The 22,914-nt window shown below is 43.7% G+C and overlaps 1 protein-coding gene across 5 annotated transcripts in view; it reads right to left on the reverse strand.

Moving 5' to 3' along the window:
* Positions 1 to 19,846, reverse strand: part of PARD3 (par-3 family cell polarity regulator) — a 527,255-nt gene extending 507,409 nt beyond the window's left edge. For 2 of the 5 annotated variants that reach the window (XM_081931473.1, XM_081931472.1), the window contains exon 1: positions 19,578 to 19,845. In XM_081931473.1, coding sequence (XP_081787599.1) covers positions 19,578 to 19,697 — 120 coding nt within the window. In that variant the 5' untranslated portion in view covers positions 19,698 to 19,845. Of the gene's footprint in view, positions 1 to 19,577 lie in introns of all 5 variants that reach the window. The other 3 variants (XM_081931470.1, XM_081931469.1, XM_081931474.1) reach the window with 2 other exon arrangements.
* Between the last annotated feature and the right edge of the window lie 3,068 nt (positions 19,847 to 22,914).

Below are 22,914 nucleotides of genomic sequence, written 5' to 3' on the forward strand. Positions count from 1 at the left end.
AGACATTTCTGACTTCTTTGCCATAAGATTTGGCTGATACAGCCACTGTAACTTATTTTGTTAAATCAGACATTGCCTGTAGCACTTCCCTCAGTCGTAGCATGTTAAACAACCTGAGCTCTTACCAGCCCGTGTAAGAGGACTCAAAAGGGTAAAAGCTCAAGGGACAACAACCCCCAGGCAAATTTAAGTCAAAACTCTTGCTTCACCCCGCAGAGGAAATGTACCTAACTCACATTAATGCATGTTCCCTGTAGCAAAATAATGGAAAACTGTACATTTAAGTTAGTCCAAACTAGATGATAGTTACTTCCAATAAGCCTGGTTTGCACAATAACACCAAGCGACTGTTCATTACGGGACGCGGGTGGTGCTGTGGGTAAAACCTCAGCGTCTAGGACTTGCCGATCGTCAGGTCAGCGGTTCGAATCCCCGCGGCGGGGTGCGTTCCTGTTGCTCGGTCCCAGCGCCTGCCAACCTAGCAATTCGAAAGCACCCCCGGGTGCAAGTAGATAAATAGGGACCGCTTACTAGCGGGAAGGTAAATGGCGTTTCTGTGTGCTGCGCTGGCTTGCCAGATGCAGCTTCGTCAGGCTGGCCATGTGACCCGGAAGTGTCTTCGGACAGCGCTGGCCCCCGGCCTCTTAAGCGAGATGGGCGCGCAACCCCAGAGTCGGACACGACTGGCCCGTACGGGCATGGGTACCTTTACCTTTACCTTTACTGTTCATTACACTATGGTCTATTACACCACAGCTCAACATTTTGTCCAGTGGTTTAGCTATGGTTATTTTACTGCTAACGGTATGATCTGAAATCATGGCTTGTTTTTTCACTTACAAACCTTAGCTTGTTTTCACTATGGCACAGAATTACATGTGAGCCCAGCACTCTAAAGTGTGTTGAACAGAATAAACATCCACAAAGTTATCAGTTGAATATATAATAGATAAGGCAACAATATGTACAATTTTATAATATGCAGAGGATAATATGTGCAAAGAAACCAGGGAGGGGAGCTGTGGGAAGTCCTGGGGGGGGGGGAGAGGGAGGAAGGGGAGAATGTAAATGGTTATGTTGATTGATAATTTTATTTTGCTAAAATTGTTCAAGAAAAATATATTCAAGAAAAATAAAAAATAAAGTGTGTTGAACAAGCAAAAACATGTATTTCTCTAGCACATGAAGTTGTATGCACTAGAAATGGTCAGTACACTTATTGTGTCACAAGGCTTAACACCCGCTCTGTGATCAAGTGTTGAAATTCTTCTTTGCCAGTATTTAATTAATTGGCTCAGCTCCAGTGGGGTTTTTTGTTTTCGTTTTGGTAAAAATATGAGTAAGTGCACATATACAGTGGTACCTCAGGTTAAGTACTTAATTCGTTCCGGAGGTCCATTCTTAACCTGAAACTGTTCTTAACCTGAAGCACCACTTTAGTTAATGGGGCCTCCTGCTGCCACCGGAGCACAATTTCTGTTCTTATCCTGAAGCAAAGTTCTTAACCTGAAGCACTATTTCTGGGTTAGCGGAGTCTGTAACCTGAAGCGTATGTAACCTGAAGCATATGTAACCCGAGGTACCACTGTATTGATAAAAGTGCCATGAATGTCAGCACAAAATGACAATGGGAAGTAAGGGGAGGGGAGGTGATGGTACTTTGTATCAGATGAGTAATGTGACACATAAAATACCACTACTCAGCTCCTTCATCTAGAGGCAACTCTTCATCACAGTGAACAGCAACAGTATGTAGAGCCTAGTTAAATGAACTTCCAGAGAAAGTGTACCTCAGAAGACCAGATGCCAGGTAAAATCAAAAAGAAAAATGCCAAACACTTTCACATCCTATTTGTGAAAGCTCAGAAACATCTGGCTGGTCATTATTGGACATGAAAAGGTGAAGTAGATGGACTTTTGGTCTGATTTTTTTTCCAGAGACATTTTGTTTTTCATTAAATGAATCCTGCTTTGCTCCATTCTGCATTTTCATTATTGGAAAGAGAAAATAAAAAGGGAACTGCTCAAATTATTTACTTTGTTCAGAGTCTCAGAAATTTCAAGTGTAGCTTAATGGAAAGAAAGTATCAAATCTTTTGTGCTTCTTTTTTCTCTAAGCCTTCAAACAATGAGTTTTTCCTTTCTCTACAGGTTTCGTGCAGCTTGACAATGATAAACAGACAATATCACAGCACTTCTCTGAAAAACTAAGGGAAGAAGTACATGCTCCAGAAAGCACAATGCTGTCCTCAAAACCAGCACTCATTTGCCAAACTGATCCTTTCTTTCTGCAGCATGTGGTAACACTTAGCATTGTGTCATGACATCATAACATCTGCTTATATGGATTTTGCAAAGAGATCTGCATAGGTAAAACTGTTTTGCTTTGTAAAGTCACTTACATATTATTTTAAGTCTGAAGACATAACCCACTAGGATGGTCTCCTAAATAAGACTGAGATAAATCAAACTACTGAACTGAATAAGCACAGCAAAAGACCTCCACAATTGTAACAAGTACATAGGAAGCTGCCTTAGACAAGTCAGACTATTGGCCCCCGCTAAGCTTACTATTTTCTGTACCAGCCTTCACCATATTGGTGCTCTACAACTCCCACCAGCCCCAACTAGCTATGTAACAGTAAACTATGGTTTATCATTATTACGTTTTAACCTCACACAATCCAAAAAGTATAAGAAAGATTGGGATTGTAACCAACGAAAAGGAGCAGGGAACAGAGGGCAAAGAAAGTGATGGGGGCTGGCAACAACTTAAAATACACTTCCAGTTAAAACACCAAAAATTAATAACAGTCTAAAGAAGGATGTCAAAGTTGTGAAGAAATATAAAACTATGGGCTTGGGGGGTGAAGTCTAAAATACACAAAATTAGGTGGGGGTGTAAAATCCACGCTTTCACACAGACAATAAAGCCAGAGAAGGACAACAGATTTAGAGGTGTGTTGAGATGTTCATATGACTGATATCTAGAAGGCATATGTATTTGAAAACAGGAAAATGTCAATAACAAAGAGAAGTAATGCCCAAGGTATTTAAGTGTAAATTGATACTAACAGCTAAACAGGGGGAACATGGTTCTATGTTAAAGTTGTTGTTTTTTTCAAATGCTGAATAGATATGTATGCTGAGCAGAACTGAGAAACAAAAAAACCCTCACATGAGCCATTCTTATACCGGAAATTTCATGTGTGTAGATATTGTTCAGGCAAAAATTTCAGATTTGAGGAAAGTGATGATACTTGCATAATTTAATGCAGTCACAATAGATATGGCACTTTCTGTTAGTAGTGTGGCCAAGTTTTTTTTTTCATACAAGGGTTTCAATCCTATATCCAGCTGCCTAAGTGCTAGAGCAGACATCCCCAAACTCGGCCCTCCAGATGTTTTGGGACTACAACTCCCATCATCCCTAGATAACAGGATCAGTGGTCAGGGATGATGGGAATTGTAGTCCCAAAACATCTGGAGGGCCTGTGCTAGAGCTTCTGAATTCAATGAGACTTTGAATCCAGCTATAACAGATGTGGGGAATCTTTGGCCCTCCAGATGTTGCTGAATTACAATTCCCATCATCCCTGACCACTGGTCATACCTGCTGGGTCTGATGGAAACTGCAGTTCAGGAACATCTGCAGGACCAAATGTTCCCCACTCCCCATCTATAGGATTGTGCTCAACTTAGAAGAATCCTCTGTATTAAAGCACACTTTCTTTTCTGAGAGACAATTTTTAAAACTGGACATGGAGCATATTGATTTGAATACTGGAAATGAATATAGTGGTGCTGGATGAAGAGATTTGGGGGGGGTTAAACTACCATCCAATAAACATATCCATACGCAAGATATACATATACCAGGAGAAAGAGGAAACTGCAAAGTGTATTCCGTATGGTTTTATAAGAACCTTGGGGGAGGGTGTTATTATAACACTCCACAAATGGGAGAAATAGCAGCTGTTTTTGAATCATATGATTGCGCACCACTAACATATGAAAAGGCCTGAATATCCTGGGCAGGAAAGCTAATGTCAGTGGATCCACAGAGTCCACATGTGTTTCATTACTATATCAATACAGTGACTCAGGATGGCCATGCAATTCAACACACAATTGAAATGCACAGATTGGAGTCAGAAATTTAAAAATTGTGTCTTACCTACATGAACCTACACTAAACTTTAACACAATCATTTTTAGGTACATTAACCCAACAACCCACATTAGGCCTGTTACTGAATTAAAGGGCAAGGTTGACTTAGGTAAAGTTAAAGGACCCCTGACAGTAAAGTCCGGTCATGAATGACTCTGGGGTTGCAGCGCTCATCTCGCTTTACTGGCCAAAGGAGTCGATGTTTGTGTGCAGACAGTTTTTCCAGGTCATGTGGCCAGCATGACTAATCCTGGCAAAACCAGAGCAGCGCACAGAAACGCCGTTTACCTTTCCGCCAGAGCGGTGCCTATTTACCTACTTGCACTTTGACATGCTTTCGAACTGCTAGGTGGGCAGGAGCTGGAACCAAGCAACAGGAGCTCATCCCATCTCAGGGATTCAAACCACCAACCTTCCGATCGGCAAGCCCAAGGCTCTGTTTACACACAGTGCCACCCGCGTCCCTTACATACATGCAAAATCATTTCTGCACATCAACAAGAAAGCGACCTCACAGCGCAGACATTTACTATTAAATTGAAATTTCCTCCTGGACACCAATTAAGCTCCCACCACCGGACATTACCAGAATTTTCCGGTATATATGGTGACCCTATCCTTGAATAATGTCTCTCTACTTTCCAATCATTTTATTCAAACTCCTCTTCCCAGTTATTTGTCCTGCAGTGTTTCCCCCATTCATTTTGTAAAATGTTAACCAGGTCTCTCAAAAATGTCACCCTTATCTCTTTTTATTAGGATGGATGAATCACCTTTAACTATTTCCCCTTCAGCTCCTTACCTTTCTTCCCCAATCAGTCTTTCTCCCACCTACTATGTGTTTTAAGGGCTTATTGTTATGGTCTTCCTGCTTTGATCCTGCTTTTTAGAACAAGGAAAGAGACAGGCAGATAGACACACAGAGTAGGGTAGAAAGTGCTTATTCATAGCAATGAAACAAATCATTTCCCCTTTTATCCAGCCCTACAGAGCCACCTACCCCACAACTCCTTCAACATCTCAACTTATTTCTCCCCATTACCCACCACTAGGAAAACCAGATGTAACTGTGGACAGAATTTTAACAGTTGTATTGCAGGGGAATTTTGCCCTGTCTTAATCCTGCAGGTATGATACAAATCTGCGCTTGCTGAAATTCCCTCTCCTACCCATCTATTAAAGGGGAGCAGAAACCTTTGTCTCCCAGAGAGATAGCTGTTAGTCTATTGCAAAAGAAAACACAGCATCTGGTGGCATCTTAAATGTGAAGAAGTGTATTATGGCATTTATTTGTAGATTAGCAAGGGTATTGTTGGAGCAGAGTAAGCCAACAGGATACCCTGTTGTTAGACTACAATTCCCATCAGCACCAGCCAAAATGGTTAGTTGCCAGGAATGATGAGAGTTGTAGTTCAGCAACATCAGGAAGGCTTCACATTAGCTTTTTCTGTGTTAGAAGGGGGTCCACCCTCCCAAGCCTTCTGTACTGAACCCGAGACCTGGTCCCCTTCCCTCCCTTTTTATATCTTCCTCATCATCATTGCCAACATTATTCTAAGGTAGGTGTGGGGAACCTTTGGCCTTCAACAGACATAGGCAAACTCAGCCTCCAGATGTTTAGATACCACAATTCCCATCATCCCTGACCACTGGTCCTGTTAGCTAGTGATGATGGGAGTTGCAGTCCCAAAACATCTGGAGGGTCGAGTTTGCTTATGCCTGGCCTTCAAGCAGTTGCTGGACTACAATTCCCATCAACCCTGGTCATTGGCCATGTTTACTGGGACTGACATAAGCTGTTGTTCAGCAACATCTGGAAGGCCAAAGGTTCCCCACACCTGCCCCAAGGTTTCCAAGCAACTTGCAATGCATTTGAAAACCAAATGCATTACACCACTAATTCATATAAAACACATGCCATTCATTAATATTAATAAATATATAATTTTGTAGGAATGTGCTGATGGCATAATGTGTTTATGATTAAGTTGCTTGGCTATTTACACACACAAAAGCCCTGCATAACAAGATACAGTGGTACCTCGGTTTACAAACCTAATCCGTTCTGGAAGTCCGTTCTTAAACCAAAACCATTATTAAACCAAGGAGTGCTTTCCCTAATGAGGCCTCCCGCCGCCAGTGACCTTCCACCGTTCGGATTCCGTTCTTAGATCAAGGTAAAGTTCGCAAACCGGGACACTACTTCCAGTTTTGCAGAGTTCATAAACTGAATTGTTTGTAAACAGGACTGTTCTTAAACCGAGGTGCCACTGTATATGCACACAGAGGGCATCTGGGTACACTACAAAATACAGTGCTGGGTACACTACAAAACACCCCAGCTTCCCACAAACTTACATTTGTGGACACACCCTGCATATAGATAAACAGCACTGGGGACAAGATTATACCATAGTGCAAAGACCATGAAGCTGAAAACAGTCTCTCAAAGCTAGTGTCTAAATATGACCCTCTAGGAGCCAATGATACAGTGTCTCCAGTACCCATCCCACAGAGCTGTTCCAGGAGGATACCGTGGTTGATCAATAGCCACAGGGAGAATGAGAAGCAGAGCTGCATGAAGGATAGGGCTATCAGTGTCTACTAGCCCTTATGTCTTGCTCTGTCTCCACTGACGGGGCACCATGCCTCCAAATACAGCTGCTCAGAATCACAAGTGGGAAGGACTTTGTAGGACTCCAGTTCTGCTTGTGGGCTTGCCTTGGCATCTGGCTCCCCACTGTGAGACACAAGATGCTGTAATAGTGGGGCCTTTGACCTGATTCAGCTGGGCTGTCCTTATGTCCAAAGGGCCTCTCCACACAACTGGGAACCCTGACATAGCAGTTGCAGGTGGGACTAACATGCCAATTCCCTGACCACATCACATGCTCACCGGCATCTAGACAAGCCATTGTGGTGCCCATAACCTGGGTTTAAGGAGCATTTGGCAAATAAACCTATCTGAATTTCTAACACAGGTTCAGATGAACATTCCTCCCAACTCCACAGAGATAGGGGCATAGTTCCTTGGAGACAAGATGGTCCTTTAGCACTGAATTCTCAGTGCTAAGGATATTTCCAGTTCTCATAAAAATGAGGACAATGCAAAAAAAGGCTAAAATACAGGGCAATGAGAGTGGGGAGAGGAGAACTGGAAATTTCAAAGGAAATGTCTCTCTCTCTCTCTCTTTAGCTATCAAAATTTATTATACTATGCTAACACCACCAGAGGGGTACTCTGTGTTACTTTCACCCCCTTCAGAAACATACATTTTCTTGTGTATTTACATGAGTATGTCAAGTCTATTTACATATCAATTCTTAACCCAAAACCAAACCTTCGTTTATTTACAATGCATAGTTTGCCACACACACAGGCACACACTTTGGCCAAGAAGTAGACATTCTGCAGTGTAAATGTGCTAAGGTAAGCTTTTTAGCTACTTTTGAGTAAAAGCAAACATATTTGCAGTTGATAGCTGTATTTTATTTTAACTATCTCACACAGCCTTTAAAAATAAGGAGAAAAATATAGCCTTGTAGGTATAAACAATGGGCTATTTAGAATTTTATGTTATTTAAACTGAAAAAAACCAAACAAGTTAGTTCAAACATCTCCTTTTATCTTGGAACACATCTGGAACACATTATTCAAAAACAACAATTGGAGCTACTATTCCATAAATCCACAACTGCTAAAAATATTTTGCCAAATAAAATTAAGACAGTTTGTAAAAGAAACCAAATGGATGGCTCCTAGCCCAGTGACCCATTCACCCCCCTACACCTACACCCACCAGAAATTAAAGATTATGGGGAAATCCAAGCCTGTCATTCCTCTTGCAGAGTAGTGCAGGAACCAGTAGAGACATCCGCTATTGCAGGAGTGGAGAACCTTTGGCTCTCTGGGCGTTGCCAAACTACAGCTTCCATTGGTCCTCAGAAGCATGACCAATGGGAGTTGTAGTTCAACAACATATGGTGGGCTAAAGGTTCTATACACCTGTGCTAATATAAGAACAGGGGAGGCAATTTTTGCAGCAGCAACAACCCTTTCTGATGCAGCCTCCTGTGCTCCCTAAATTCTGAGGGACCCTCTATACCTTCACATTTCAGGTCAAATAGCCCCTGGCACATATCAAGACCATATTCAGCTTAGAGAGTTTCAGTGGATTGGATCCAGATTCCAGACATGCATATAGCAGACCCACTGAAATAACTTCCAAGCACAGCTGAGACTGCAAGCCTAACTCTACTCACCTATGAATTAGCCCCACTGAATGCAATAAGATGAACTACTTCTAAATAGATGTACTTAGGACTGCTCTGAAAAATTGAGATCCAACTCAATGTTTCTCCCAGGATATTCTCCCTTTTCATAGCAGTCATTAAGCTATAAGTAGGGGGTAGTTATCCTTTCTTGGCCCAAGGATCACATTCAACTTTGACCACCCTTCTGGAACTGCACACAAGCAGCAGATGTGGCCACCACATACTCTCTGCACACGTGTACAAGTCAACAACAGCCCAGCTCAACTAATCCAATGCAGGTGATCAAGAAGAAAAGGTGCTTTGCATTTCCATCAGGGTGCTGTGTTGGGCAAGATTTAAACCTCTCCACCCAATACAGTGCACTGTCCAATTTATTTATTTATTTTCCTTTCTGCCATCATTGTCAAAATCAGGAGGGGCAGCAGTCAGGGGGTCAGAAAAAGTGCCTGGGGGGTCAGATCAAGCCCCCAAGCCTGGGGTTAACTGGGAGCTAGAGCCTTAATTAGAAGACTGATCAGGAGCCAAAAGACTGAAGGCTGTACAATTTTGCTCTCAGTTTTTTCTAACAGGTATAATTCAAACACTTGTTTCCCACAGAACTGAAAACCAGTTACGCAAGAAAAAGAGCTGCACACTGAATCAACAAAGATGGAATTCACAGGCTTTCTGCTGTGAAGGACAATATACAAAACCACTAACAGATGTGCCAACACACAAAAGCCTCCCACAAGATGGCAAAACCTTCATGAACAAAAGCAAATGAAAGGTGGTTTTATCAAGTCACTTCTTTTTAACTGTTATAGTAGAAACAAAATAAAGATGAAGTTTATATACCTGGGGGTGGAGCAGTTCATTGTGCCATTGATTAGCATGGCACATGGAGTGTTAAGACTGAAACAGGGCATTTTCAGTGGTGGCCACCCTATTGTGGAAGTCTATCCTTAATGAAACCCAGCGCCCTCCATACTGATGGGAGCCTTATGCCAAGTTAAGCCATTGTGGTTCATCTAGCTCACTACTGTCTACACTTACTGTTAGCACCTCTCCAGGGTTCAAGCCAGGGGTCTCTTCCAAATCTAACTGGAGATATCCGGGGTTGAACCTGGGACTCTGCACATGCAAAACAGATGCTCCACCATGGAGTCACAAGTCATCCCCTGATAACATTCTGGTGTGGATTCAAAATGTATGTTTTTCCTCCACCAGGTATTTGGAACATAGTTGTGCTGGAATTTAACAGTTTTATTGCTTCCTGCCTCATGTTTTGATTGCTGATAAATTTTATGGAGATGTTATGGATATTTTAAACATTTTTATGTGTTCGTATTTGATTGTTATTGTTAGGGCTGGTGGGCTCCAGAAGGAGGAAGGGTGGCTTTGGAAAACAAAGAATAACTAAATATTTCAAAGCACTCTCTTATGCAAGGTGATTCAGCCACAGAGGCCTGCTCCCAGTACTTACCAAGAGCTTGATAGCAAAATGCTAATTTGAATAATGTGCCCACACCCAATTAAAAGTATCATTTACATTTAAAAAAAAGTGATGGGTGCCAAACTACTGTCAGAGGGGCTGTGGCATACTACTTCTACAATTAGCACATACAACTATAAACAAAACTGAGTAATCCCTTCAGGAATAAAAACTTGACACTGGGACCTAAAGCTATGGGTTTCATCCAGCTGCAGCTTCCTGCTCATGGAAGGTTCTTCAATCCAGGAGAGATTTCCATGAATAGAAGAGGAGAAAGCATTTTTTGCCACTTCCCCATTCCCCTGCAACCTTCCTCAGATCTGGTCCAAAGGGTTAGAGGACCTCTTTTGAATACAATGGGGGCAGCAAGAGAAAGGTAGATTTGTTTTTTTAAAAAAAAAACACTTCCTTGCCCCCTCCAATTTTTGGAAGCTAATCTGCTGGAGCAAAGAGCTACCTATGAACAGAGGGACACAACCCTCAAGAATCCACGCATTAGGCAAGGTGAGGCAACCGCCTCAGGCAGCAGGATCTACAGAGGCAGTAGATCCCAAGGTGGATGTTTATTGTTCCCTGCTTGTTCCTGATGTTGATCCTCACACATCCCTTCTTCCCTGGAGGGGAAGTGTCATTTTGTGGTTCACCTCAGGTGTCAGGATGTCTTATGCTGGTCCTGTGCTCAGTTGTCATCAGCCTGTTTTGGGGAGAGGAGATGGGGGAGCAACTTCTGCAAATCTTGGGGCTTCTGAAGCCTGCTGAAACTTCCATCTTGTGACTGGCTATGTAAGAAGTGGCATTCAAACTGTGTTTGCTACTATTACATAGGATATAAGCCTTCAAAGTAGGAAATGAGTTACTAGTATCTACAGGGGCACTACAGAGCTTTGAAATGCAGGCTTCCCTCTCCAGTACTTCAAAAATGAAACCTTGATCATTTCTGCAGTTTAAGTGCAAGGAAGAAGGGTACAAAATAGCTGCAACTCCAAGCCTGCCAGTCAACAAACAGATACGGGTGTCCAGGAGAAGCTGTGATGAGTACTCTCGGCAAATATTTGGAACTCACCAAAACCGCCACTATAATCCTATCCAGTAGAAGAGCAACTGCCAAATGCATTCCATCTCTGCTGATCCTCCACTAAAGTTATTCACATATTTCATACTGCATGAATAGCCAGACAGTCATTTTCCAGCATTCCACCAAAAAGGTTACCACTCTTGAAATGTTTTAAGAGCATAGGAAGCCGGCTGCAACAACAAAAATATCAGAGGCGGGTGGGATACGTTTGGACATCAACTCAAGCTAGGGGAAAGTGGCATCTCTTCAGATCACCGGAACATAGGAAAGTGTCCACCCAGCTCAATATTGTCTACTCTGTCTGGAAGCAGCTTTCAACGGTTTCAGACATGAGTCTCTCTCAGCCTAGGGATTGAATGTGAGACCTCCGACAGGCAGGGCAGTTGTTTTACTACTGAGATACAGCCTTTCATGAGAGCCTTAAAAGAGGAAGCCCCCTTTTTTATCCCCCCCAAACAAGCTTATGCCATGATACGCTTTCTGCAACAAGAGGGTTATAGAACTACTCTTTGGAGTACTTCCCTACCTGTTGCTTATTTGTCACTGAAAAACACAGACTTTAGTCTTTCTCTAATGCATTTTTATTTCATCCTGGGCTCCCTCTAGCCACGGCTGTCCAATTCAAATCTAATAATAATAATAATAATAATTTGTTATTTATACCCCGCCTATCTGGCTGGGCCTCCCCAACCACTCTAGGCGGCTTCCAACAAAATATTAAAATACAGTAATCCATCAAACATTAAAAGCTTCCCTAAACAGGGATCCTCCTTTTCTTTTTTAAACTCACAACTGAAGGGGGAGGAGCAATCTGGATCAGATTGATGATGTCGTGAGGTTTTTAACCCTTTCGTCCCATGGCATTTTCTCTTCTGAAAATTACTCTGCACAGAGCTGCTATTTTCCCTAAAGCTGCCATTTACAGCAAATTTCACAGACAGGACTTACTTCCGAGTGACTCTATCAAGGATAGGAGCCTCCCTGACTGTCTTTCACCTAACTAGTTATAAACATTTTTATTCTGCCAGGCTTTTGCCTTCTAGGGTCATTGTTACTTGTGAGATCTGCTGTTGTTGCTTTTAAATAAATTTTAACGTCATGTGTTTTGTGCATATAATTGCAGAGGTGGGGCAACATGGCCCAAGAGCCACATTCCCGTCTTGGCAACCTTCTGGGTGCTACATCAGAGCAACTACCGTGCATTTTGTCTTTAGACAGTAGGCTAGTTTCTTCACAGTCACACAACCCATACAAGCAAGCAAGAAGCATTATTGGAGTTCAAGCATAGTTTTGGTGCACAGAATGGCTTGGGAGGGCAGTAAGTCCAGAGGACAAGAAAGAGAAGACTGGAGGGCTGCATTTGGTTCCCCAGAACTGGTTTAAAGTATTATGATTTTAAACAGTTGTCAACCCTGGGATAACTTGGCCACAGCTGCCCATGTGCTGGCACAACTGGATTGCTGCAATGTGCGAGCCAGCAACATCTGGGGAACGAAAGGTTCCCAACGCTACCTTACAGACTTATCTTGCATTCAACAAGAAGCACAAATTTCCACTTACATGTATTTGGGTCTCCACAGCCCAAAGTGCAAGGATGGGACATTATTCAATCACCCCATTATTATAAAATACAGTAGACAAAATAAGGTGCATTTAGTCCTGTGTTTTCTTAAGTCTCCTTTTTATAGCAAGTTCTGTCTCTTGCCATGTAATTAACTTTTCATTTTCCTAGCATAATGATCCCATTCCAACAACAACAAAAGATGTCATTTGCATTATACTTGACTTAATTTTGAGCACTGCTTCCTATAAAAGGTATTATCAGCACCCGAGAATTCATCTTTTGCTTTTTAATTTGCAAAATAATATGACTCTGACAGACTACTGCCAGGAGGACATGTCAAGAAAAGGTAAAGCAGTGCTAGAACAATTCTACAAAGTTCTACATAGCTACAAAGTTGATCCTGCCACTGAGGTATCCAACAGGGTAATCTTAGGCTAGGGATGCAAGAAAACATCAAATTCTGACCCATGTTTGTCACATACAGCACTGTTTCCTTTCTACTGCAGTTAGTTTGGCTTTAAAAAAAACTGTTATTCATCTCTTTGTCCGCTGGGCAAAATTTTAAATAATAAAGTATATAACTGATTACATTATTTCACGCCAGCAATTTCAGTGCAGAGGAAATGCAATGCAGCTGGGAAGGGGAGCAATCAATTACTTATCACTTACAGATTGAAAAACAAAAGTGAATACAGTACTGATTGTTTTCACCTGCCTGATTTGCCTTCCAGACATGGAAGCAAATAAGTGAGTTTCACCAGTTTCTGCTCCTGTTTCCATTTGAGTTCTTTGACACCCCTATGCTGTGCATGTCTGCTACTTAGAAGTCACATTGAGCTCCATGAGACTTTGCCCCAGGTAAGCATGTACAGAACTGCAGCCCTATAGTGCAAGCATGTGCATGTTTAATTGGAAGTCAGCTTCACTGTGGTCAATGGGGCTTAGTTCCTGGCAAGTGTGTGGAGGATTGAAGCCTTTGGCTACACTTGTACATAGGTACTTACTTGGGAGTAAATTCCACTGAGATCTACAACTCTTAAATGTGAGTAGGCAGATGTGCTTAGGATAATATAGTCACTTTTCAGACCTGGTCATGCCTAAATTGATGGCAGCTTTTATGGGTTAATTCTTTCCTCTAGTAAAAGCATTTTTATAGGTGAACCTGGAATCTACCGTCTCTACCTGGAGTAAGTTCCACAAAGCACAACTGAATTTACTTTCAAGTAAGCATGCATAGGAGGGCCCAACAGAATATTTATATGAGGGATGGGAAACCTACGTGACACACCCCCACCCTCCCACCCCCCAAACTTGTTGGACTTGCAGCTACTTTCACTCCCCAGTCAGCTTGGCCAGTGGTCAGGAATGATGAAGCCCAACAACTTCTGAATGATGAGGGTTCCCCATCCATGATTTACATAGTGTATGTTACACGTCACAAACTTACTTAAGAAAGGGAAGGTACATGCCCCAAAGAGCACACAATCTATATTTCAGAGTTGGTACAGAGGAAGATGAGAACTGGCAAAGGCAAGAGCAGGGGTTGGCAACTTAAGGCCCATGAGCCACAAGCAGCCCACAGGGGTCGTGTAACCGGCCCATGAGCCACCCCCAAACTGAGCCGCCCCCATGTGCTGCACTAAACCGGTGCAGCGCAGCGTGGGGAATCGCTTCCACAGTGCTGGAAATCACGTGTGCGCAGACGCCAGAAATTGCAGGCGCGGGTGCGTGATCCAGCCCATGGAGGGATCTCTACTGGAGTGAACCAGCCCAAGCGAGGTAAACCTTGCCAACCCCTGGGCAAGAGAAACAAGAGATGGCTGTGGCTAATGTTAGGCTTTAATAAGGTTGGCAAAACCAGAGGCCTTTATATTAGGAATGGTAGGAAACGAAATTAATAAGAGAGACTGTAAACTGTTTCAATATGCAGTGACTGCCGCAAGGATACTTCTGGCCCAAAGATGGAAGCAGGAAGAAATTCCAACAGTGGAAGAATGGAGAAGGAAATTGACTGAATATGCAGAATTGGACAAATTGACTGGGAAGATTCGATATCAGAAAGACCAAAAGTTTATTGAGGACTGGGGGAAATTTACAGAATATCTGAAAAATATATGTGATGTACAGACAACGCTTGTTGGTTTTGAAGAGACTCTGTGAGATAGTAAGAAATACTGCAAAAAAGAGAGTAAGAGGAAAAGGAGTTGGGAAAGGCAATATAATGTTTAGAAATGCGTCAACAAAAAGAAATTTTATGAAAGATTGACAGAGAAACCGAGGGAAGTCAAAAATTGAAGAATGAGTGCAAAATAATTTGTTGACTGTATAAAATTTGTTTGGAAAATGAATAAAAAATATTTTTTTTAAAAAAATAATAAGGTTGGCATCAGGATTGTTTTAAAGGAGGGACATGCTGTTTTAAGGAATTTAATTTTCGTTCCACCACCCCTAGGTGTGTGCACACAAACACACACATGCATAAAACATATTCAAATATGTCAAATAAACTTTCAGTAGATGCCAACTGCCTGCATAAGACTAGAAAAAGAATACAACGAGTGTTTCAAAGGTTTACTGTTCAAATGCAAAACATTTTGACCAATAATACCAGCAGGGCAATCGATCAGTATATTTGAATATTTAAATATATGGCATCCATTTTCATATCCTCTATTTTGAAGTTATTTGTACAATTTCTCCCAATCAAGTTTAACCATACCATAAAGCTTTTTGTAGATGGGGTGAGGCCATAAAGCAGCAGTGTGGAACCTGTGAGCTGACCCTCTACATCTTGCTCAACTCCAGCTTTCATCATCACCAGCTAACACTGCCAATGGTCAAAGAAGATGGGACTTGTGGGCTTGAAACATCTGGGAGGACCACAGATTCCCCACCCTTCCCCATAAAGCATTCAGTATTGTATATTTGATTGCTATAATCTGCTCTATAACCATAGGGTAAAGAGCAGATTAGAAATAGGATAAGCAAACATTTAAATTAGTAGCATAGTATTTTCTTATGGATGGCAGCACTGACTGCAAAACATTTCACATAATGCACATTTAGGTATTCAGTTAAGTACTTTTATAATGTAATGCTCTGGGAGAGGAAGATGATGCACATTTAATGTACAACTTAATAAAGTTCTGGAGATGCCTAGGCATCTCTGCTGAAGGAAAATATTGCCATATGAAATTATTATTCAGTCATGTAGAAAAACATATGCTGCAGCCCTCTGACATGTCTGAACCACCTCTGGGGTTTGAGAGCTTGAAAGCATCATCACCTTAAAGTCCTCACACACACCCCATACACTGTGAGCTGGCATATCTGAGCAAGAGGCATCTCTCTCCAAAAACAAAGGGACTCTTCATACATTAGATTTTTAAGTATATGCTTAAACATCTTAAGTGTGCCCCTAAGTACACTAAGCACTAATGCTACAGGTTGATGTTTGTGTACCATTACTGTATATTCCTGTTGTTGCACTTAGGAAAACAAGATTGTCTGGAGCGTCCTTCCAAATAACACTTTGTTGCAAATCCAAGTTTGCTGTGGTGCAATGTTGAAACAATCCCAAACATTAATTGTTTGGGAAGCAGAGAGCAAACAGCGAAAAGCAAACTTGAAACTGTGTCAAAACCCTTTGAGAATCGTTTCCCACCTTTTAACCACACAACTGAAGGAGTCTCGTGAGCCACCTCTCTAATCTCTTTCCCCTACCCACATGCACCCATGCATAACCTGATACTGTATTCAGCTAGAGTTAAGCTAAGACCTTGTATTCCAAGAAGTTATCAATGGCTGATATAACACAGAAAGATAGCTTCCTGAGAACAAGAGTATGAACACATTTGCTGAAAGTAAGGGGGGTTGGCTGCAATGCCCAAACAAGCCAATTTTCTTATTTTTTAAGGAAAGGGAGGTGTCAAAGGGTACATTAATAACAGAGCCCAAGATTCTTACTTCATATTATTGCCAGTGTGGTGTAGTGATTAGAGCATCAGACTGGGACCTGGGATCCGGAGACTAGAGTTTACATTCCCACTCAGCCATGGACCCCAATGGGTGACCTTGGGTGAGTTACTATCTTGCAGTCTAGCCTACCACACAGGGTTGTTGCTAAGATAAAATGGAGAAGGGGAGGGAAACAGGTATGCCACTTTGAGCTCCTTGGAATAAAAGTGAGATATAAATACAATAAAAATCTATTTCAGGCAAGTTTTCTTAGAGCAAATCCATAGCATGCAAAACAGCAGCAACCTCCAGCCTGTTATATGTGTGATACCCTACTTCCCAAGGTGCCTCTGCAATCATCTCCAGTTGCCTGTTTCAAAATGAAAACTCCATCATGCACCACCTTTCATTTGGCTTTAAGAAGTGCTGGGCATGTCAAAGGCAGTGCTATATAAGCAACAGCACCGTTCTTTTCACGCTGTCCTGCGCAACATGCTGCTGCTGCTGCCTCTACCAGCCATTCTGATATGACTCACAACCTGCTGGGCTTGTCTCTCACTAAAAGCCAGCTCTCCTCTTCACAGCAAGGCATTTTCTTGCACTTTGGATGGGGGTTCAAGCTGTGAATAAAAACACTTCTTAGGAGCTTACATACCTCGATTGGGGGGGGTGTCCTATTTTGTTTTCCAAAATAAATAGGTTGCTTATTTTCCTAACAGGGACCTTTTTTGTTTGTATTTCCTTATGTCATTTGGATTTTCCCATGGATTTGGTCCCCCCACCCAGAACAAGTAGCACTGTGAGCACACAAGACTTATTTGCCAGCTTCCTTTGAATCTAGAGTCTACTGTGTTTTGTTATTTTCAATGGACGGTTCTAAAATATACTGGGAAGTAGGAATATCAACAGAAAAGGATTGTATGGCTTACCCAAACACCCCTTCCTGTAATTACCTATGCTCTCTCTCAATTCCAAACAAAGTTCCAAAAAAATTCGCCAAGCTGCAAGATAGAGATGAGAACTAAACATCTCTAGAATGAAAGCCTGCAATCAACTTGTCAGTCAAAGGGAAAGTTACAGAATTACAGAATGTATTTTCTTTCTGTTTTAGAAAGGGGATTGTATCTTACAATAAGGCAGAAGAGCTGAACATTACAAATAGCTATGTATTCTGCCAAAACTACATCAGAATTATTATTATTTATTATTATTATTATTATTTTGCAGGCGTCCTGCAAATCCAGTAAAAATCCAAGCAAGCTTTATATGAGACAGGAGGACATGTGAACTCCAGTGGACAGTGTGCTCCAGAACAACAGAGCAGTTACAACTCTGGACATATTCTAATTTTGTTCAGCACCTCATGGAACCCACAATTAAACAGTTGCTTATGTTTCTCAGCACCCAAAAAGGCAATTGTGCAAAGGAGGGATTTCAGCCCCTGGGGTGTCTTACAGCCTCACTCTACATGCTGACAGTGTTTCAGGAAGCATGGTGAGGATGTGATGGCTGCATCCAATGTTAAGCCACATTCAAAGAAGGCCCACTAAAATGAATGAAAGTGACTAACCTATGCCCATTAATATCAGTGGGTTTACTCTGAGTAGCACTTAGTTGGGTACAGCCCGTAATTTGTGCAAAATGTGACCTGCACAATTATAATCAAGGCACAGCTATTTATCTTACAGGAAAATAGAACTCACTTGAAAGAATTTTTTAAAAAAGAAATCTAATTTTTGCTTTAGTTAACCAATTCTGTGTTTGAGAGCTGAAAGGAGGTGGAAGAAAAATAAAGCTTGGAGTTTATTTATTTTTTAATAGCAGAACTCAGTTACTGTTCCTATGCATGAGAACTCCATGATTTCATGTTTAGGGTTTTCTCTCTCCGGCCTGGACTAGCTGGAAAGCCTGGGGCTGGATTTCAAGTCTTTGCAGTAACCACAGCTCACGAAGAGAGGGGGTGGGGTGAAATTTACACGGTGCAGGAAGGAATGAAAGAAGGGTTTTTTTCTTTCAAAAATAATAACACAGCGTTGTTGTTGTTTTTGGAAACCCACACACCTTTGTGGATATAACTCGCTGTTGAACAACAACGCCGAACTACAACTCCGTGTAACAATTGCAACTGGAGAGATGTCAGCCTTAAGTGACATCTAACAGCCTAGCTGTGCTTTGCAACCCTCGGCGTGCATAGGCGATGAATGCAACACAACAGCTCCCCAACACTATCCTCCTCTAAAGAACTACGTGATTGGAGGGGGTGGGCGGGGGTCTTTATAAGTGGGAATGGGGGGGGGGAGAGGCTGAACTACAGCCACGACGACCACTTGCTGGTTCCAAACACACACACACCCCAACACAAAAACTGCAACAAAGAGTTCAGGCCCCAAAAGCCACGCGCGACTCTCTTTTGCAACTGTGTATCTCGCCACACCGGACTTAAAAAACAACAGGCAAGAACCACAAATCTCAGCGAAGAAGCACAAAAGGGGGGAAAAGGAGCCATGATGTTCAGCCAGCCCCAAACTCGGAAGCTTCCCATTTCCAATCGCTCTCTCTCTCACACACGCACATTCTCCTCCTTCTGGATCAGTAACAGGGACGGATACAAGAGCTCTGGGCGCTTGAAAGTTTACTGTCCCGGGGCGGGAAGGGGGAGGCGGCAGCGGACGACGACGGAAAGCGAGAGGAAGCGAGCCCTGCTCCCCAAAACTCTCGTCCACGCTTCCTTGGGAGACTTTCCGAATCCCAACTCCAGCTCAGCTGACAAAGCTCCCAACCCCGGGCTGGGGGTGTCCCGATCGGAGCCCCGCTCGCTCCTCTGGCTCCCTTCCCCACCAGCCTCCACTTTTTGCCTCTCTTTCCAGCTCCCTCCCCTCTCCAGGAAGCGCCATATTGATCCCAGGCGCCCTCTCTCTCTCGCTCTCCCTCCTCCTCCAGCTGCTGCTGCTCCTTCGCCTCCAGCCCGTCTTTCCTGCTCACCTCGCCCAAGTTCTCTCCCCCTCCCCGCCGCCCAGCTCCCCCACCCCACCCTTCGGCCCCCACGTCGCGCCCACGCACTCACCTTGGCGATCGCCTTCCTGTACCTGGTCACCGCTTGCTCGATCAGACTGAAAACTTTCATCTGGCCGTCCCCGCAGGGCACGACCACCCGGGTCCGCCCGAAGCACACGGTGACTTTCATCCTGCCGCCCAGCGCGGCTCCCGGCCCCGATCCTCGGCCCGCCGCTTCCCGGAGCCCGCTGCTGCTGCTGCTACTACTACGCGCAGATCGGCGGCAGCGCGGAGGGAGACGAGCGCCGCTCGGCTGGCCCTTCGCGCTTCCCCGCTTCCGCGCCCGGCCAGCAGCGCCAAGCGGGAGCCCGGCCCGAGGGCGGGCGGCTGGCGGAGCCTGCAGCTACCAAGTCGGCGGAGTCCCGTGGCGGCGCGAAGGGGGAGGCCCGGGCGGGCGCCCGTTCACATGCTGCGGGGGGAGGAGGAGCGGGGTGCCGCCGCTGTCGCCAGCGCTAAGCAGGCATGCTCGCTCCTCGCTCGCTCGCTGCTCGCCCGCTCCCTTCCTGGCGCGCCAGCCGCTGCCTCTGGCCACCTGTTCGGCGTCTCCTCCTGCGCGCAGCTAGGCGGCGGCTTGCCTCACTCCTGCGACACGGGAAGGGCCGGGCTGTCTCCCCGCGAAGGCCGTGCAGGGCATTGCTCTTCACCAGTCGCTCTCCAAGGCTCCCCCCACACCCAGCCCCGTTAAGGGGTCAGATGCATGGCCAGGCGCACTAGGTATCCGCCAGCTCTCTTCTTCTTTTCTCGGAGAGTTGGTTGTTTTCCACCTTCCCACCACTTTGAAAGTTTTGCTCTACTTCCTGGCTGTTTGCTTTCCCGCTATCAGGTTTATTCCGGAGTAACTTTCGTCTTGCAAACCCTCTCCTTGCCTAGGGAGGCCGCAGTCCAAAATGGGGTGGGAGCTGGGGCGCCAGGCCCCTCCGCCTTGGTGGAATTAAGTGAGCCCGCAGCAGTTGTGGCTCCAGAGATTGGATGATCCGCAACAGATGCGCAGACCCAGCTGGTTCGGGATTACTCGGTGGAAAATGTGCTCAGCGTTAGGAGAGGAGTAAGGCTGCCGGCCCATGCTTACTTTCCACTGAGAGCAACAGCAGGATTCTGTGCATGTTGACGCACAAGTAGACTGTGGTCGGGAAGTACCTTAAGTGGGTTTAGGATCGCAGACTTAGTCTCCTCAAAGCATCCCTTCAGACTGGTTTTTTGTGAGTGTATTTTGCAACATCCCAGTTTATACAGTAGTAGTACATTAGTGGTGGATTTATGCCAAACCATCCATGCATCCACTTTATTAGTTGTTCTGTGATACTTTCTCTGCATCATCACATTATTGCCATCTAGAGGGGCACTCTTATGCTATAGCACCACAAAAGTGGAGCATTGTGGGATAAAAAATTTGCAGGTTCTCAGCAGAAAGTTATGGCGTGTGCACTGGTGCACAGCAGCATGTCCACCCTGAAACTTTTGCAGTTGCAAACAGCATTGAAAGCATAAACCTGTAACTACCAGAAGATAAAGTGAGATAAAGCATTCAAACAGACAATGTAGGAAGCAACATTCAAAGTTATAATAGTTAATACTGGACCCCACTCAAAATGCACAGAATAAATCCAGATACTTTTAAGGGTCTGCTGGAAAGGGTGTGGGGAGAGAAGAAGCTACTCAGTCTATGATGGGGGGTGTCACTACATAAAGGAATTCTGGGACACACTTTCTCTCTCCCTGATTCAAATTCTCAGCTGAGGAAATGCTCTAAGCAATGTTAACTATGACAGCTAGAAAGAAAAAGGTTTTGCATGAGATGCAAGATCGAACTAGAGTCCCATTGCAAACTTTGCCTCCTTTGCAAGTCAAGACACAGAGGGGACCCTTGAAGGCACAAGCACCAGAGCATTAAAAACCAGTTTATACAATCAGCAAAATCAAATGATAAAGAGGAAAGCTGATCCAGTCAGCTGATGAATGTGCATAGGATTGCAGCAGCCTTACGGGCCCAGACCTGCATAGTGTTAGCAACAGAAAAGAGTTGCTCTGGTTTGGTGGCTGGACCATTATGCATTCCAGATGACATTTGTAACAATTTGTTCAAACACTTAACATTTGATGCGTGTTTTCTTTGAAATGCTGTCTTTCTGCTAGATAGGCAGCTAAAACTATACTGTAGCAATTGAACATACTACATATTTTCTTGTGATATATTTGTTTCTGAAATTAATTGGTTACTGTCCTATTGGAATAAAGTGGTGAGTTTGAGGAATAGGGCATGCAGCTTCAAATTCCTACTAAGCTATGGAGTTCAGTGCCCTTTAACCTTAGATATTTTTTTTTTAAAAAAAATCTGCTTTCCACCTGTAAAATGGATATGTATTATGACCTGCCCCAGAGTCCATATTCGAAAGCATGATTAAATTCATTTATGTTTACTCAGAAGTAAGTCACACTGTGTTCAATGTGGCTTATTCCTCAGTAAAGCTGTCATCCTATATACATTTACTTGGGAGTAAGTCCCATTAAACTTGATGGAGCTTCTAAGTATACATTTATGTTGTTGTTGTTTAGTCGTTTAGTCGTGTCCGACTCTTCATGACCCATGAACCAGAGCACGGCAGGCACTCCTGTCTTCCACTGCCTCCTGCAGTTTGGTCAAACTCATGCTGGTAGCTTCAAAAACACTGTCCAACCATTTCATCCTCTGTCATCCTCTTCTCCTTGTGCCCTCAATCTTTCCCAACATCAGGGTCTTTTCCAGGGAGTCTCCTCTTCTCATGAGGTGGCCAAAGTATTGAAGCCCCAGCTTCAGGATCTGTCCTTCCAGTGAGCACTCGGCTGATTTTCTTCAAAATGGATAGGTTTGATCTTCTTGCAGTCCGTAGGACTCTCCAGAGTCTCCTCCAGCCCCATAATTCAAAAGCATCCATTCTTCGGTGATCAGCCTTCTTTATGGTCCAGCTCTCACTTCCATACATCACTACTGGGAAAAACATAGCGTTAACTATAAAGGTGATGTATCTCCTTTTTATGATGCTGTCTAGGTTTGTCATCGCTTTTCTCCCAAGAAGCAAGCGTCTTTTAATTTCATGACCATCATGTCACCATCTGCAGTGATCATGGAGCCCAAGAAAGTAAAATCTCCTGCCTCCATTTCTTTCCCTTCTATTTGCCAGGAGGTGATGGGCCCAGTGGCCATGATCTTCGTTTTTTTGATGTTGAGCTTCAGACCATATTTTGCGCTCTCCTCTTTCACCCCCATTAAAAGGTTCTTAACTTTTATATGCCTGTTGTCTTTGTCCATGGAGTTTTCTTAGCAGGGATACTGGAGTGGCTTACCGGTTCCTGCTCCAGGTGGATCACGT

The sequence above is a fragment of the Podarcis melisellensis genome (genome assembly GCF_964234715.1).
Source record: "Podarcis melisellensis genome assembly, chromosome: 12".
Taxonomy (NCBI): domain Eukaryota; kingdom Metazoa; phylum Chordata; class Lepidosauria; order Squamata; family Lacertidae; genus Podarcis; species Podarcis melisellensis.